The following is an 18,747-nucleotide window of genomic DNA, read 5'->3' on the forward strand; positions in this document are numbered from 1 at the left end:
CTTGTAAGCAGTGATGTTACCCACTTATAAAAAACTGAAGAATGGATAAGAAATCTGTGTTTTATCACTTGTCTATCTTCACAATGTTTTAAAAATTATTTAGGTATTTTTTCAACCTCCAAGACTGTAGAAGGATTGGCTGTAATTTTTATAAGATGGTCTGGCCATGATCTCTGTATTGTTTTCTGAAATAGGAGCAACCATCGGAGTAATGTTTTACAACAACCCTGGTTGCTTTCTGATTAATGCATCTCTGTTTTTCTTTTTCCAGTGCCCCAGGGCCCTATCCCAGAGGGACACCTGCCTCTCCCACTCCTCCTAGCTGTGGTGGCTGTGATTGTGGTGCTTGGAATGATCCTCACTTGTGGCAGCCTATCTATCAGTAAGAAAGACTTACTCCTTATCACCCTTTGACTTGGCTTTTCCCAGTTAAATTTGGCAAAAGACGACCACCCAACCACATGCCACTACTTTTAATACTTGGAGCCAGAGTGTTGTGCTCTCCCAATTAGATCAGGACAGGGAGAAAGAAGTGATAGAAAACGTCACTGCCTCATCATTAGGCACACGTATAGTCCCAAGGGGCAAGGACTCCTCTGTACTGTATTTGCTGCAGAGAAAAGAGCCTGGAAAGCCCTCTTAGCAGGTGTTTCTTTAGTGGCCGCTGTTATGTAGGCTGAATTCACAGTGTGTAATTGAACATATAATTCATTCAGGGAGAGGCTGTGCTTTTGGGGGCTCGATGCCAGCAAGGTGTCTTGTAGAGCACCCTTTCCTCAGCCAATGTACAAAGAAGCAGAGAAAACCTAAGTTGCTCCCAGGTGATTAGGACTCTGTAGGAATAAGACTGCATATCCAATATTAAATCCCTACAGAGCATGGAGAAGAGCATGATACTGGTGAGCTAAAGACGCTTCTTGAGCATTTATAATTATGGAGTTGGTTTCTTTTAGTTTTGTGTGGCCAGCATTATCTTTTCTCTCCAGTTGTTGATCTTGTTTGTGCGTTTTTATTTGCGTCCCCACCTGCAGTTTACCACCTTAAGAAGCAGCAGCTGGAAGGAGCCAGAGCACGACTGCAGAGCCCGGAATATAAACTGAGCAAAATCCGCACATCAGCCATCATGACAGATTACAACCCCAACTACTGCTTTGCAGGGAAAGCTGCCACTCTGAGCGAGCTGAAGGAGATCCCACGGAAGAACATCTCTCTGCTTCGGTAAGGCTTGCTGCAGGGGTTGCTCTCTGGCACAGGAGAGGAAAGGCAGCCTGAAGCAGAGGCAGAGGAAGGGCTCACGTGCTTGTTTTACTCATCATCAAGTATTCAGGACAAGAAAACGAGGGCCACCTGTCTGACTAACTGGAAAGCACCTAATCCAAGCCAGACAAAATATGACAGATGCAACACCTGTTATGTTCTCTAAGATACTTTAATTCCATAAAGTTCTCAGGGTAGAAGTTTAAATTCATGAGTCTCATGTTCCGTATTCCCATGCAGCGCATAGGGTATTTCACCTCTGTGTTTTTATGTGATGTCCTGGATTACACTTGCCACCTGGCACTAACTCCCTTCCAAATCTATAGCAGTATTTCTTTTTCAGCATTTCCTGTCACAAGGAAATTACCTGTCACAAGGAAATACACGCTCTTCATCTCCATACCATCCAGATGATATCGATCAAAGTTATATAAACTTTAGAAGGAAAAACTTCATCATTCTTAAACCATCTCCTGAAGACATCAGCTTGCAGCTGCCTTATTCTGTTCTCCAGTTCTTTCTTGCCTTGCTATTGCCATACTTGTTGATAGGGCCCTAGGAATGAGCAGGCTGCTTTTTTTTTTTTTTTTTTTTAGAACCATTAAGGATCCAACCTCCCTGCTTTAATGACAGTGCCAGAAAATACTGAGAAGTTATTTTCAGAAGCTTTGAGATGAAAACAAAACTCTGTTGTTCATTCCATCTCATACAGAAGGTTTCGTTGTTGGACTGGATGAAGAGAAGAGATTGGCCAATGCTGGATCCAGGTCCATAGTAACATCTGTTCTCTCTGTTTTTTCCAGGGCACTAGGACATGGTGCATTTGGCGAGGTTTATGAGGGAACTGTGGTAGGCATTGCAGGGGATCCCAACCCTCTTCAAGTGGCTATCAAGGTCAGTACCTACAAATTTCTTATACAACAATAATTACCCAGAAGAGCCATATTATCTTATTACTATTCCAGTTGGAGATTCATGTTCATCACATGCATAATGACATATGCATGTGAGCGATGCAGACTTCCACACGTTGCTGCATCTGGGAATTATAAATTTTGATTTTTAAGCTGTGTGGCACTTGCAACAGGTTGAAAGCAAAGCATCTGTCTTGTTTGCTGCATGCCTAATGGTTGTAAGTTTTGATCTAACTAGGAGGAGAATCTAAACAGGGCAATCTCTTTTGTGGGCTCCTTTCCCGTGCTCAGGAGAGATAGAACCAGTGCCCTCAGATGTGAGGTTGTGTGAATTAGTCACCTGGAGACTGCATAATATTATTAGGTAAAATAAAATAACAAATTCTCTATCAATGTAAATAAATATAGCTCCCTTGAAATCAACACAGAACCATCAGTTCACCCCAGCAGAGAAGCAGAAAATTTGCCACAATGGCTTTTCAGCCCCAATGATTTATAGATCTGAGTAGCCAAGAAAAAAAAAAGAAACATTGGGGGAGGGGGGGAAATAGCAACAAATGGACATTTTGGGGGCAGTGCAGACAAGAAGAGGATTTCTAAATCTTGTATAAAAAGAAAGCCATGGCAAATATCAGTATGAAGCGTTTATGTGACAGCAAACAGTAAATATTTATAGTAATGTGCATATATCATTACTTCTGCATTTCAGTGGTTTTGAGTGCTTTCTTCTAAGTTTTTCACATGACATTACCTTATTGCAAAACTTGTATTGTTTCTCAGTTTTACATTTCCTTTATACAGAGAGTAGTGTTTGTCTACCATATGTGAAACTTTCAGGTAGTCTCTTAGTATTGCACAGTGTTAAATATGCTTCCTATGAAAATATATTGTAATATCATGCTAATTTCCATGTCATTAATGGCAAGAGATAACAGGCTGGTTTTCTGTGAAATTACTGCTGTTGCCTCAGGATTTGTCAGTTACTCAGCCCTGAGGCTAAGGATGCTCATAGCCTGCTTTTGTTCTTTTATAAGCTTGTGACTCAGAGAACCAAATCTACTTCTATGAGTTCAGCCCAAAATGGAGATTTCATTAATAAAAAGAAGTTCTCTTGTTATTTGTCCCATCTTTCAAAACCCTCTTTATAAAAAAAAAAAAAAAAATTGAAAGGATCGTGTATTCTCGCATTTTGTTATGAACTTCCCTGTGCCACTGAGCGAGTAACGTGCATGAAAACCCAGAACAGGCACGAGCAAGTCATTGTAACAGCCCAACCCAGTTCCACTGTCCAGACTAGAGGAAGCACCGTGGCACAGTGGCAAACAGAAGTAGATTGCCGTATTGTTCAGTTGTGATAATCCAGCGAGGGTGTCACCAGTTTTGCAAGTCTCAGCAACGATGGCTACTTGTTAGGGCCCTGTCTGCCCACTTGTTCACGCAGTTCCCTGTAAAATGAACACCCTGAACATCATCAAAAGGCTGCTGTTCTCCCCGGCTGGAAACTGGTAGAGTATCCATGGGGCTCAAGCTGTGGCCGTGCTCACCTTGGAGCGTATCGGTCCTGATCTGACTTTGCCAAAGAAGCAGGTGCAGACCGTGAATAAATTAAAAAATATATTTGCAACATACTCCGCATATTGTTTGCGGCTGTTCCGCCAATTTAATAGATCATCTACACTGTCCTGTGTGAAGCAATCACTTATTTGAGATAGCAAAATGCAACCCTGTCATCTGTGGCCCACACTGCTGATGACAAGAACTGTTTCCATGCCAGCCACACCACACTGAGCAGTAAACGTCCCACCTCTCTGTGTGCAGTTTGGCAGCAGGCACCACACACAGCTGTGGCCAAACCATCCCATAATGTTAAAACAGTGGGCACAGTAGCAGGCACTGCTTCTGCTGCTGCCTGCGCCCTCAATTCATGTTTATCAGTGGCAGATGCTGTCCAAATCTGCTGGCAGGAGAGAAAGCTGTAAGGCCATGCGACACAATTAAAGCATGTGGCTCTGTGTGTCGTGACATGGAAGCATGTGTTGCAATGCAGACATATAGAAAAGGGAGCATAAATTAACACCTGTCATTTGAAAGTGCTTACTAGATCTGTAATTCCCCACCTAATGCTTTTCTTGATGTGCACCCAAAGCTATTTTGCTCCAGAACACTGCATATAGTTAAATGCACACAAAAAAAAATCTCCAAGTAGGTCACCCGTTTCCTGTTCTAAGTTTAAGTACCAAATGGGTCATGTGCAGTCCAATAAACTGGGCACTGAAAAGATGAGCAGGTTTCTGAAGTAATTCACATGTTACATGCTCATTCTTTTTTTCTTTTTCCTTTGGTGGTCACCTAAATGTTCTCAATTCTTTGGTGGGATGGTCCTTACTGTTTTCACCTCTCAACAGACCCTGCCTGAAGTCTGCTCTGAGCAGGATGAGATGGATTTCCTGATGGAAGCATTGATTATCAGGTATAGTTTAAGGGTTTTATACTGATGGTGGGCGGGGAAAAAAAAAGAGCAATGCAGTTAATAAAAATCATTGATCCACTTGCTTGGGTGCAGAAAAGAAATCCAGCGTTATTTTTCACCAGATGGCATTTTAGTAGCACATGAGTTACTGGTTTCAGCTACTTGTTCATCTCAAACAAGGTAACTGAGGTTCTTTTGTTGCACATCTGTTGTGGTTTAACGCCAGTAGGCAGCTCAACCCCATGCAGCAGTGGGATGGGGAAGAGAATCGGAAGGGCAAGAAAACTCATGGGTTGAGATAAAAACAGTGTAATAGGTAAAGCAAAAGCTATGTGCACAAGCAAAGCAACGTAAAGAATTCATTCACCACTTCCCATCGGCAGGCAGGTGTTCAGCCATTTCCAGGAAAGCAGGGCTCCGTCACACCTAATGGTTACTTGGGAAGACTAATGCCAAACTCTGAATGACACACACGCACCCCCGCCCTTCCTCCTTCTTCCCTCCGCTTTTATTGCTAGCATGATGTCGTATAGTATGGAATATCCCCTTAGTCAGTTGGGGTCAGCTGTCCCAGCTGCGTCCCCTCCCAACTTTTTTTGCACCCCCAGCCTACTCACTGGCAGAGCAGTGTGAAAAGCCTTAACGCTGTGTAAGCCCTGATTAGCAATAGCTAAAATATCAATGTGTTATCAATACTGTTTTGCTCACAAATCCAAAACATAACACCACATGAGCTACTGTGAAGAAAATTAACTATCCCACCCAAAACCAGTACAACATCTCGACAAAAATTTCTGCTGGTTGGATCTGCTGGTCACGTTCGGAGGAGTAAAAAGGCACATTTTTGTACAAACATGTTCTGCGTTTGAAATGTTTTCCTTTTCAAAGAATCCCATTGCCCTTTTACTAAGTATAAATCATGTCCCAAAGACCTTGCTAAAACAAATTTTCAATGATGAAACAGAAAGCAATAGGAAAGCTAAAGATTAGCGCCACCAGTGCAGTGACTCAGAAGTTCAGCCTCTATAAGATCAGCACCAAGGTGGTACAACACAGGCTGTGTGGCAGGGAGGTAAGTTTTTAGGCTTGGATGCTAGGGCTTAAACAATATTATCTCTTGCAAATAAAAGTAACAGTTTTTATAAGAGCAGGTTTGGCAGCTGAACAAGGAGAAAGTGTGAAAAACTTTTCCCATTGTGGCTCCAGTCAGTAGCTGAGAGTACGTGCAGCCTTTTTGCTTTTCCTATCTGTAGAACTGTTTGCCACAAGTAAATGCTTTTTGCAATGATGTTCCTGGACTTTTACACTTTCTTTGCACAAATATAGCTGAGTGACACACTCTGAAACCTCTGCAGGGATAAGGTAGTGAATACAGCTCTGTGAGTGTAGCTTGCACAGATGGAACACAGCCCTTTTCACAGTGTGGCCCCTTCTCTTAGATCTGTTCTGGCTTTTGATGTCTTTGCAAGCTTGACAGAACCTTCATAATGTCTCACCTGCATGACCTTCTGACAGTGAACTAAGAGATGTATAAAAGCTGCCTGGAAAAGATAACAGACATCCATTCTTATTTACCATCTGTACTTTAAGTATTCCAGTGTTGGAAATTGCTTCATTAACCCAAATCCATAACCTTAAAACAACAGTATAGTCAAGGGTGACTTTAAAATAATAGTATAGTCAGGGTTGATTGTAAGTGATCAGAATTTATGCATTTTTAATTTGTGCAACATGAAATACCTCTTCTCATTGTTGGCCCAGCTCATACCTAGATGCTGGTTTTCTGCTATTAAAGCATGAATCTCATGACATGTGCTACTTCCTGAGGTCTGCAAGATCTTTGGCAGCAGAACAGGAGGTAACACTGATGTATGCTTTTTTAAAGAGCAATTTGAATTGATTACAGAGTGCTTTGATTCACTTAGTAGCACGTGACTTTCTCTTCCCAACTTCCTTTCCCTTTTTAGTTCCTGTATTATCCAGGTAATCACTATCCAAGGGAAGATGCTGCTTTCTAATGAGTGAGTCTTACTGAGCTTCTTGACAGTCTCAGCAGAAAGCCATCACATAAGCAGCTGCTGCAGAAGGTATTAGCTGAGTCCCTCTTTGGCAGACTAGATACTGAACTGAGTCCACCAAACTAGACAGCAGTATATTTAAAATAACCAATGCTGAATTAAAATCCCCACTGGTCAGGACTTTGTTTCACAAATGCCAATAATATTTGCATATTTGAAGTGCTTATCTTTCTCTTCCCTCTCACGTCACCTCATCTTTCAGTCAGTGTGTCCATTAAATTCTCTCTTCACAGACAGAAGGCTCTGCTTTACTTTCAGCTTTTCGTACCTTCTGTTGAAAGCCGTTCATGTCCATAGCCAGGCATAACCCTGATCTTGGGGCTGTCATAACTAGAGAGGCATTTTGATATGGCTGAGGTGGGAATTTGTTTGGTGACTTGCACTGCCTCAGGATTTGCTTCAATCCAGGTTGTCAAAGCTCAAGGCACAGTGAGTGTGACGGAAGTTGGCCAGGTACTAATGCTGTCTTTCTCTTCCATGTTGCTGTGATTTTGGCTTTCAGTAAGTTCAATCACCAAAATATTGTGCAGTGCATCGGTGTTAGCCTACAGACGCTGCCTCGCTTCATTCTGCTTGAGCTCATGGCCGGAGGAGATATGAAGAGCTTTCTTCGGCAGAACCGACCCAGGGTGGTGAGATAACTTCCCTGCTAGGCTTGTGGTTGATCTTAGTACAACTGGTTTTGTTATTTTTATCAATTGGATAAAAGCACTGAAGGGCTGTGTATGTGTTCCAGCTCCTACAAACTTCTGGATACATATGTCTGTTTGCTTGACGTAAGCAGATGTCAGTGAGAGAAAATGGAAGCAAGCCTGAACTCCAGTCTATTAGTAACTGAAGAGGAAAGAGTAAAATCCTGTCCTGCCATTCCGGAGTTCTCTGTCAGTTGGACTACAAATTAAGGGGCTTGCTTTCCTCAATGTCTGCCTTGTTTTCTGTGCACTGTGATGGTGTGTGAGGAGCTGAAGTTATAACACTGATATGCAGTAATGGAAATTTGTAGCACCGGGTCCTCAGCAGGTGTGCATCAGCACCATATGGAGAGCACAAATTTATGCTAGTTGAAGAGCTGAGCCTGCATGTAGCACTGTGACAGGGATTTAAATCAATGTGAATGAAATTACCAAGTCAAATATTTTTGTTTAAACAAAAAACACTTTCATAAAAAGCTGTCATGAGAGTTTTTGCAAATTACCTCTGATTTCTAATACTATATTGATGCCAACCAAGTACAGTGAATATTTGGAATTAATTAGTTTCAATGTTCTTATAATAAATAGCTAATTCCAGATATGTATTGTTGCTTCTTAACAGTGTGATCCTGGGCACCTCTCTTAAATAAGTATCTGTCTCTGCTTGAGTGGAAACTTAAAAAAAAAAAGAGTTAGGCCTGATTCTACGTTATTTCTTGTTGTATTGAGGTGCCTTTGCTGGCTCCCTACAGGGGCAAGAGGAGGCCGGCTGGTGCCTCACAATGCAGTCGCACAGCTCCTCCTCCACACACACATACACTCCCAATAGTTACAACAAAATAGCTTCATGTGTGTATGCTCCTATGCTGGTATTAACATGTTGTTAAAAGATTGAGCATTGTCTCTTCCTCATACAGGACTAAATATACTCATTAAATACACTTACAGTGGTATAGCAGCACCCAGATGGAGGAGTTTGTATATCTTTATTTTTGGCATTTATAGTGAAAGTGGTACAATTTCTGTGAACAGATAAAGTCTGTGGGCAGCAGAGAATAATAAATACTCCTGTTTGAATATTATGCATAGTTGTAATGTAAAGAACAGTTATTTTTTGAATGTCACGTGAAAACAAACCTGCTGCTATGTTAGCTAGTATGATGGCAGATAGCAAATACAATAGCTGACGTCCCCTTTGTACTCAAAAACGTGTCCCTGTATACCTTTTCCAAAAACAGAACTAGCCCCAGCATTAATGTATTTCACAACAAGTTTCCCTGGCTGCAGAGAAAATGCTTTTCCATCACAGTCTTCTGACTGAGGGATCCCAGAGCAGAGATGAGGTCTGGAAGTCTGTGGTTCTATTGCTCCTCCTTGCTCTTCATTCCCTCTCCAGAAATGCCTACTTTATAACCATAATCATTCTCCCTGGCAGATGTCCAAGAGCTTTGTACAATAATTTGCCTAGCCAATAAAAATAGCGCTCAATGGCTGTAGCGTATGTTATGTGGTTTAAGCATGAGAAATTGCAGCGATAACAGCATCCGGAAACAAAAGCAGCCTTAAAAAGAACAATTTATTTGATATCTCTTGGGCTTTTGATCAGCAGTGTAGTAATCTCTCCCCACCCTTCCCGAGAGCAATACAGAAGTTTCTGGAGAAGCACCAAGGAAATTTCCCTATGGGGAAATAAACGATGGGATGAAAATAAGCAGGGCTCCTGGAGAGTCTTCTTTATTGTTCTCACCTGGGAAGTGCAGATAGTGAAGGCCTAGTACTGGTCCCGGAGTGCTGTGGTAAAGCATCCTTTTTTTGCATACTGCTCCTGAGGGTAATCTCTGTCCTTCCACAAGAACAGGTAAGTTGATGGATGCTGACTGCTGGTGCAGAGATGTGCACTTGTGCATCTTTGCTCTCTCTCTCTGCGCTCATGTGCTAATTTCTGTTGTTAATTTATTAACTCACTCTTTAAAAGTGAGTGGGTCCCATATCACCTTTTAAACCTACTTGTCTTTTGATTTTGCAAAGTCCAACACCAGTAGGGAATAGCTGTCTCCCACCCCCTTTACTAGGCTATTCAGGCCAGGCCGTAACTGTCACCAGTTTGCACTCACGCACTGTGCTTGCAAGTGAAATCTTCTCAAAGTTTTTTGGCTTAAATAAGAGTTTACTCATTTTCTAACTCTTTACTTTTGATCTGCTTATATTCCTCTTTGCTCCTGACTCATTTAACCCTTCACCTGCCCTGTACATATGTCTCTCCCTTTCCCTTCTTCTGCCCCTCTCTGATTATCCCCTGCCTGAACTATGTTCCTCTACTCCACTATTCTTCCCTTACCATTTTCTGTGTGTCCTTTTCCAGAATCAGCCATCCACGCTAACAATGCAGGACCTGCTGAACATAGCTAGGGATATTGCCTGCGGCTGTAAATATCTGGAAGAGAATCATTTCATCCACAGGTGAGGAGAAACAGTCCCTTTTGATGTATCCCTAGGTGCGTAAAGCTCACACAGTTTCTATTTGCAGTGGATCAGACAGCATTAATCCCCGGGAGGGACACAGAGATTTCCTCTACCAATACAGGCCTGTGCTTAGATGTCCAGGCTGGTCTCGCTGTTTTTTGGTAGGAGTTAGGCTCTGCACTGCTCTTTGCACTGCTGGGGAAAAAGGAAACTTCTGTTCGCAGTGAACAGTTTCAAGCGTTAATTTTCAGGTGCCTACAGTGTAGACACATTTGAGATTAGCCCTGTACTCCACTAGATGGTAGTGTCACTCTGTATTAGCTCGTGAGACACTAAGGTGGTATTTCTCTTTTCTGATATCCCTATCTTGACTTAATGTTTTCCCTATCCTATCAGCACAGGACAGCCCATGATATTTGAGCCATTGACTACAGAAGGGTAGAACAGGGATAATAGGAGGAAAACCCACAGTTCTGAGGCTTCCTTCCCAGCTCAGCGGCTGACTTGCTCTGTGGTCTTGGGGAGCCCGTATTTGTCTGTCCACACCTCTTTTTCCTCTTTTGTAGAGTAAGAAAACGTTGATATGGCAGGCTTCAAATAAGAACAAAATATTATAGAAGAGGTAAAGGTTGTTATAGGTAGCCTTTTAAAATTCCCAGTGGGATACTGGACTCCTTTGCTTCTGATTAAGAGCTGTTTCAGCTCATAATGTTCCCAGGCATAGCGTGCAACTGAATTCCTTCCTGAGTATGAACTCCATGCTGAGTTCAGCCCTTGTGTGTAAAGGAGAGGAGAGGCCTGCACACAAAAGGGTCACACAGGCTCTAACTAAACCGGCATGCAGCCTGGAGTTATGCAAGTAGACAACTGATTCACCCACACGCACAAGCACGTGTACATACGCGTGACATTGCACAGAACAAAGAGGCAGAGCTAGGCAAGAGTGGGCAGAGACTGGAGAAACTGAGGGGAACAAGTGGCAAGCAACAATCAGAGCATATTGAGATATGGGATATGTTATGGCTTTATTATTAGAGCATCTGAGAGTTTCCAGTCTCCTTTATATTGGAACAATAAATAAATTCCTTTAAAAAAGGGATTTGAGCTTTCTGTCAGTAAAAAAGAGCAGTAAGAGCGTGCAACAAGTTTTGGCTCTTGGATCTCTTAATAATATGTGAGAGGATCAGTATTCTAATTGGAAACTTCAGAGCTAATCGCTACAGCATTATTTTTAAAAAATCCTTACTGTAATAGTAATATCCTTCATCCACCTCCACCTACCCTGAGCTATTGAATTTATGATAAGGACCAATTTTTCTTGTACTGCAAGAAGTCCAATAGAAACTCGACAGAAATTTTCTCCACAAGTGTTTTATAAAACCAATTTTCACTTCTCTTGTCAGGTGGATGTTCCCCGGTTTTCTTATCATATGTCACTGAGCCCAGCAGTCATCACATAAAGCTTCTAACATTTATGGCAACAAATGGACAGGCCAGCTGTTATTGCTCAAGACCAATCTCCATTTCAGGAGGGAAATGGAAGAAACTAGTGCTTGACTCTTTTAACAGCAGCATATCACTTTTTTTAAAAAAACACCTCTCTGGGTCAGTTTTTGCACTGTTAGATCTTTAGTATAAGCAGCCTGGGAATGGAATAATTTTATTTTAGCCAACAATTCAGGAAATTGGTATAGAAGGAATTTTGTTCAGGTTCTGTATTTGTATTAGTTAGTGATGTCAATATTACTTAGAGTTAATAGGGAAGGGAAGAAGGTTATCATTACAGATAACAGGTATCCTAGGGGCAAAGGTAGTGTAGTGGGCTTGTGGAAATGTCACTAAGGGCAGGTCTTGTCATCTAGGAGTCACAGCTGATGGTGGAAGAGAAAGTTTGACTTCCAAATCCTGAGGGATTTTTCAAGGCTGGCAGTGGGAAGAAACAGATGAGTTGTTCAGGGAGCTCATTTTTCTTGGCAGTCAACAGGACCCCCACAGTGCTATGATTTTTAATGAGTTCCTTTTCAGAATGCGTATTTAAAGAGAACACAAATCCTTCAGTCTTGGCCACTGCAGTCATCACTGCCATTTGTCACAAGCTAAACCTGCACCCAGCAAACGGCTGCTCCCATCTGTAGCTTTGCTTGGCTCCGCAGGAGATATCCAGAAGCAACAAAGCAAGAGTTTAACAAATCTGGTCTTACATTGACTTTTAAGGCATTTTACTAAGACTACCCAATAGCATTACATCTGTAACTGATGGAGACACTGCTGAGATGCCACTCTTTAAAAAAAAAAGTAGACCGAGAAAGAAATCTATCATAATGTGGTTGAACCAAAAGAGGTTGGATCTGTCCCTGGTCTGGCATTGACCCTGTTTTCTGCCTTAGTGAAAGGTGATGGCAGTGGGGAATGCTTGGTAAACACGGGGTAGAAAATATAATGTAAATGCAGTTTAACAATTATGGGTAATAAAAAAGATAAGGTAGCTGACATTATTTCTTATTTTTAATAAGGCTCTTCTCATCATTTGTGTAATGATGACTCAACTAAGACTTGCAGGATTGGGTCTAATGTTCTTTCTTTATTTCTTTAGCTACTTAAGAGTTTAGAATTAGAAATAATAATTTATTTTTTTTTTAAAGAGATATAGCTGCAAGGAATTGCCTTTTGACCTGCACCGGCGCAGGACGAATAGCCAAGATTGGTGACTTTGGGATGGCCAGGGATATTTACAGGTAAGTGAAAGGCCATTTCAGTCCTTCGAATAACTTGGCAACCTTTTTTGACTGGTTTGAAGTGTCTCATGGAATCTGAAGCAGTGGAACCATCCATTATGTGTCTGAATTTGATTACCAGTTAAGTAACTGGAGTTAACAGACTGTAAATTAACACATCTATGCCTGCTTCAACAGTGTTTATTTCAGACTGGGCCCCAGGGAGCACTGCAAACACAGGTGGACACTAAACCAAGCATAGGCAAATTTATTAGCTATTTTATCATAAATAATCTTAAAAAAACCCCCACCCTAATTCTCAATTTCTGGCGTCAAGAAGACTTGCTGCATCAACACCCTGTGCAAACCAGCAGCAAAGATGATGTCATCTGTGCACCTTCAACATCCTCAGTTTTCATCCCAGTTGCAAAGAGGGTATAAAATACTGCTTGAATGCGTTATTTGTGTTGATGACTTTTTTCTCACTTGGCCCCCATTGCCGCACGCAATCCCCAGCTGCTGTTGCTGTGGTGATAAGATCTTTTATATATCTGAGCCCTTTCAGACTGTGCGTTATTCCCCATGCATTTTATGTTTCCCAGAGCAAGTTACTACCGCAAGGGAGGAAGAGCCATGCTTCCTGTCAAGTGGATGCCACCAGAAGCTTTTCTAGAGGGCATTTTCACCTCCAAAACTGATACCTGGTAACAAATGTCTTTTAATCACTTCTGCTACTCAGTGATAAGGGTCAAGAAATGTGCTACTCAAGAAAAAAATGTCTGATCAGCAGGAACCTTAAAAAATGTCAGAATTTTCCAGAAAAATATAAGAAGTCTTCCCTCTGCAGTCAGTAAAAGCATGTCTAAAGAATTCTAAATAAGAATTAAAAAATCTGATGTAAATGGAGGTAATATTTGCTATACATAAATGCAGAGTATCATATAAAGGCAATAAAGAAGTGAAAAGAGAAAGAAGTTTAGATTCCAAAGTTGTCTGTTAAAAATCCAAATACCATGAGAATCTTCCCTCAACCGTCAGTATCTACCCCTCAGTTTCTATCAGTGACGAGGCCTGCTTATGTGTCTTGTAAATTACTCTCTCTGTACACTTCTGTGTGATTTTTTTCTGTTGTGTATTAAATGACAGCAGATTTAATCAGAAGTCCTTGATGGTTGCTGAGGAAACAATATTTATATATTGATTCTTCATGTAACTTGATCGTTCTTTAAAATAAGCACCCCCTCAACAGTAGCACATTCATGCACAGGTGCTGAGGAATGGAAGCTTTCCAGTTGCTTAAGAACGCCTCTCTCCCTGTACAGTAGATTCTTCAATATACTGTACTGAGACATTTCCTTAAATGCCACACTGACCCAGTTTCCTGAAGTTGTTAGTGATGCCGGAAGACAAGGGATTGCTTATCAGCGCTTAACTGTGAGCAGCCAGCACTAAGTATTTTGAAGGAAAGTGCTACAGTTCCTGTAGGCTATTATAAGTAACATGCGTGTACTGGAAATTTCTTCTACCTTTGAAGCAAATACTGACTTTTAAAATTCTGACCCTGCTGAAGTCATAGAATCACAGAATCATAGAATGGTTTGGGTTGGAAGGGACCTTAAAGATCATCTAGTTCCAACCTCCCTGCCATGGCCAGGGACACCCTCCACTAGACCAGGTTGCCCAAAGCCCCGTCCAACCTGGCCTTGAACACTTCCAGGGAGGGGGCATCCACAACCTCTCTGGGCAACCTGTTGCAGTGCCTCACCACCCTCACAGTAAAGAATTTCTTCCTATTAGCTTAATCTAAATCTCCCCTCCTTCAGCTTAAGGCCATCACCCCTTGTTCTATCGCTCCATGCCCTTGTAACCAGTTCCTTTCCAGCTTTCCTGTAGGCCCCCTTCAGGTACTGGAAGGCTGCTAGAAGGTTTCCCCAGAGCCTTCTTTTCTCCAGGCTGAATAACCCCAACTCTCTCAGCCTGTCCTTATAGGAGAGGTCCTCCAGTCCTCTGATCATCCTCATGGCCCTCCTCTGGACTCGCTCCAACAGGTCCATGTCCTTCTTATCCTGGGGGCCCCAGAGCTGGACACAGTACTCCAGGTGGAGTCTCACAAGAGCAGAGTAGAGGGGCAGAATCACCTCCCTTGGTTCTTTTGATGCAGCCCAGGATACGGTTGGCTTTCTGGGCTGTGAGTGCACATTGCTGGCTCATGTTGAGCTTCTCATCCACCAACACCCCCAAGCCCTTCTGCTCAGGGCTGCTCTCAATCCATTCTCCACCGAACCTGTAGCTGGGCTTGGGATTGCCCTGACCCATGTGCAGGACTTTGCATTTGGCCTTGTTGAACTTCATGAGGTTTGCATGGGCCCACCTCTCTAGCCTGTCAAGGTCCCTCTGGGTGGTATCCCTTCCCTCCAGCATGTCGACCGCACCACACAGCTTGGTGTCGTCAGCAAACTTGCTGAGGGTGCTGTCCATGTCACCAACAAAGATGTTAGTGCCAGTCCCAGTACCAGCCCCTGAGGAACGCCACTCATCACTGGTCTCTACTTGGACATTGCACCATTCACCATCCAGCCAATTCCTGATCCACCAAGTGGTCCATCCATCGAATCCATGCCTCTCCAATTTAGAGACAAGAATGCCATTTAGGACAGTGTCAAATGCTTTGCATAAGTCCAGGTAGGTGACATCAGTTCTTCCCTTATCTTCCAACACAGTAACCCTGTCACAGAAGCCACCGAATTTGTCAGGCACAATTTGCCCTTAGTGAACCATGCTGGCTGTCACCAATCACCTCCTTATTATCCACATGCCTTAGCATAGTTTCCAGGAGGATATGCTCCATGATCTTGCCAGGCAGAGAGATGAGACTGACCGGCCTGTAGTTCCCTGGGTCTTCCTTTTTTCCTTTCTTAAAAATGGGGGTTATGTTTCTCCTTTTCCAGTCAGTGGGAACTTCACTGCACTGCCACGACTTCTCAAATATGATGGATAGTGGCTTAGCAACTTCACCTGACAGTTGCCTCAGGATCTGTGGATGCATCTCAGCAGGTCCCACAGACTTGTGCACCTTCAGGTTCCTTAGATGGTCTTGAACCTGATCTTCTGCTACAGTGGGCAGTTAGTCATTCTCCCAGTCCCTGCCTTTGTCTCCTGCAACTTGGGCAGTGTGGCTAGGGCACTTGCTGGTGAAGGCTGAGGCAAAGAAGTGGTTGAGTACCTCGGCCTTCTCCCTGTCCTGGGTAACCAGGTCTCCCCTTTCCTTCTGGAGAATGCCCACATTTTCCCTTGTCTTCCTTTTATCACTGATGTATCTATGGAAGCTTTTCTGGTTGCCCTTGATGTTCTTGGACAGATTTAATTCTATCAGGGCTTTAGCTTTCCTAACCTGATCTCTGGCTGCTCGGACAATTTCTTTGATTGAAAAGGCTTCCTTTTTGTGTTTGAGTTTCTCCCAGGAGCTCATTGGTCATCCATGCAGGCTTCCAGATGTTTTTGCCTGACTTCCTCTTTGTTGGGATGCGTTGCTCCTGAGCTTGGAGGAGGTGATCCTTGAATACTAGCCAGCGGTCTTGGGCCCCTGTTCCTTCCAGGGCTTTTTCCCCATGGTACTCTACCAAGCAGGTCCCTGAACAGGCCAGAGTCTGCTCTCCTGAAGTCCAGGGTAATGAGTTTGCTGTGCACCTTCCTTGCTGCCCTGAGGATCTTGAACTCCACCATTTCATGGTCACTGCAGCCAAGGCTGCCCTTGAGCTTTACATTCCCCACCAGCCCTTCCTTGTTGGTGAGAATAAGGTCCAGCATGGCACCTCTCCTCGTTGGCTCCGCCGTCGCTTGGAGAAGGAAGTTATCATCAATGCATTCCAGGAATCTCATGGATTGCTTATGCCCTGCTGTGTTGTCTCTCCAACAGCTGTTGGGGTGGGTGAAGTCCTCCACGAGGACCAGGGCTTATGAATGTGAGGCTGCTCCTATCTGCCTATAGAGGGCCGCATCTGCTTGGTCTCCCTGGTCGGGTGGCCTGTAGCAGACGCCCCACTACAGTGTGCCCTGTCCCTGCCCTCCCTTTAATCTTGACCCATAAGCTCTCCATTGGCTCCTCATCCATCCCCAGGTGGAGCTCCATGCATTCCAGCTGGTCATTGACACAGAGGGTGACACCCCCTCCTCGTCTCCCCTATCTGTCCTTCCTAAAGAGCCTATATCCTTCCATCCCAACACCCCAGTCATATGAGCCATTCCACCACGTCTCTGTGATGCCAATGAGATCACAGCCCTGCAGGCATACGCGCGTCTCCAGCTCCTCTTGTTTGTTCCCCATGCTACGTACATTTGCACAGATGCATCTAAGTTGGGCCCCGATGAAGCTGGCTGACTGGAGCAGCTGGAGTTCCTTTGTGCTGCACCTCAGGTGCTCTCCTGCTGACCTGTGGTCCTTCTCCCAGCTCTGGGCATCTATTGCTGGCACTTGCATCAAACTGGTAGGAGTGGGACGAATTGAGGTTCCCCTCCCCCGGCAGCTTTACTTTAAAGCCTGGCAGAACCCTCTTGCATCCCCAGGTCTAAGTCATACATTATTTTCAGTGACACTGCCTAACTGACCCGTGGATGTAAAAAAGGAGAACAAACAGATCATGACAAAAAAATAAATGCTGCTGCCTTTCAGTTTTGCTGTATGTCTCTTACCTGATTTTATTCTCGAGCATCCTGTTCCCAAACACTGATTCAAACATCTTGAGTCTTCCCAAGTAAGGTAGGAATCTCCATGCCAGAACTAACAGTTCTTTTCAGTTAGACCGTACATAACAAAAGGTGGTCTGGCATTTCCTGCTCTAGAAATAACAAAAGCAGCAGAAAGAACAACTTCAGATTTATTCAAATATTTTGAAACCTCTGCAAAGCTAGTTTTGGAGCTCGAGCAAAGGTTTGGATTGATGGGTTTGGTTGGGGTTTTTTTAATATCAGTTGACTCATAATCATGCTAATTGCACATTACTGTGGTTGGCCTACAGCTTTGAAAGATTGTTGCTGTGGTGTTATCTACACAGCTTTGTGCCAGGTCTGTAGCGCACAAATGGAACCTAACTGGTATTATTGGCTGCTTTCTGACACAGGTCCTTTGGTGTGCTGCTTTGGGAGATTTTCTCCCTAGGCTACATGCCCTACCCTTGCAAAACCAATCAGGAAGTGCTGGAATTTGTCACTAGTGGAGGAAGAATGGATCCACCGAAAAACTGTCCAGGGCCAGTGTAAGTATTTCCTTACTCACACAAGCCAAGGGAGGGTAGGTATCAACCAGGTGAGGCAAAGGCAACCGGATGCCTTTAGTCAGAGACTGGTGATTGTCCCCCAGTGTTATGTGGGCATTATTGAATGTCTTTTGAGCCACCGCCTCTTGTATACAGCTTAGAGCACTGTGGGATTTCTTTAAGTAGTAGTCCCCTAATGGCTTAGGATCCAAGGATGCAGAAATGACACACGTCTCCTTCTTTAGGCGATGTACTGAGTGCGGTTCCCCTGGACCCACGATCACTTTATATTGAAACCCATTTTACATACTTATCTTTCTTGATCGATTTTTTTTTTTTTTTTTAATTATTTTAAGGTACCGGATCATGACACAGTGTTGGCAGCACAGCCCAGAGTATCGGCCAAACTTCTCCACCATCCTGGAAAGAATCAAGTATTGCACACAGGTATGTGTGCATGTCTTTCTTTGGTATCCAGGTGGATGATAATCCTTGGAATGCCAACTATCCAAAGGCACTAGCTTTAATGCCCAGAACAAGTGGACAGTCCTGACAGACCAAGCTAATTACTTCCCCAATTGTGGTAGTGCTGTTGGCTCAACTGCTCTTTTCATTTGAGTTTTCCAGTATCCCTCCTGACTCTCCCATTTGCAGCCTAACCAAAATGAGATTATACTATTCCTGTGCAAGTGGATGCTTTCAGCTCTCAACTTGTTCAGTAGCAAAATGTCCTTCATGTTGTGATAGAAAGGTATTTAGAATCGCTTTCTGACCTTGCCTAACGTTGCTCAAAAGCCACAGCTGAATTGGTGTGGAGTGGGGCGAGGGGGGAATGAGATGGCAGGGTGAGTTCACCATCTGGTAGCATGTTACAGGTACAGGGCTGGATCCAACCTCCCAAGAGAGA

General features: G+C 43.4%; 1 protein-coding gene across 2 annotated transcripts in view; it reads left to right on the forward strand.

Moving 5' to 3' along the window:
• LTK (leukocyte receptor tyrosine kinase) overlaps nucleotides 1-18,747 on the forward strand; it is a 107,658-nt gene that overhangs the window by 83,952 nt on the left and 4,959 nt on the right. For both annotated transcript variants that reach the window (XM_075754451.1, XM_075754452.1), the window contains 10 exons: nucleotides 272-382; nucleotides 1,032-1,218; nucleotides 2,061-2,151; nucleotides 4,577-4,641; nucleotides 7,222-7,351; nucleotides 9,774-9,871; nucleotides 12,517-12,609; nucleotides 13,191-13,292; nucleotides 17,706-17,840; nucleotides 18,197-18,287. In XM_075754451.1, coding sequence (XP_075610566.1) covers nucleotides 272-382; nucleotides 1,032-1,218; nucleotides 2,061-2,151; nucleotides 4,577-4,641; nucleotides 7,222-7,351; nucleotides 9,774-9,871; nucleotides 12,517-12,609; nucleotides 13,191-13,292; nucleotides 17,706-17,840; nucleotides 18,197-18,287 — 1,103 coding nt within the window. The remainder of the gene's footprint in view (nucleotides 1-271; nucleotides 383-1,031; nucleotides 1,219-2,060; nucleotides 2,152-4,576; nucleotides 4,642-7,221; nucleotides 7,352-9,773; nucleotides 9,872-12,516; nucleotides 12,610-13,190; nucleotides 13,293-17,705; nucleotides 17,841-18,196; nucleotides 18,288-18,747) is intronic.

The sequence above is a fragment of the Balearica regulorum genome, chromosome 5 (assembly GCF_011004875.1).
Source record: "Balearica regulorum gibbericeps isolate bBalReg1 chromosome 5, bBalReg1.pri, whole genome shotgun sequence".
In the NCBI taxonomy this organism is placed as follows: domain Eukaryota; kingdom Metazoa; phylum Chordata; class Aves; order Gruiformes; family Gruidae; genus Balearica; species Balearica regulorum.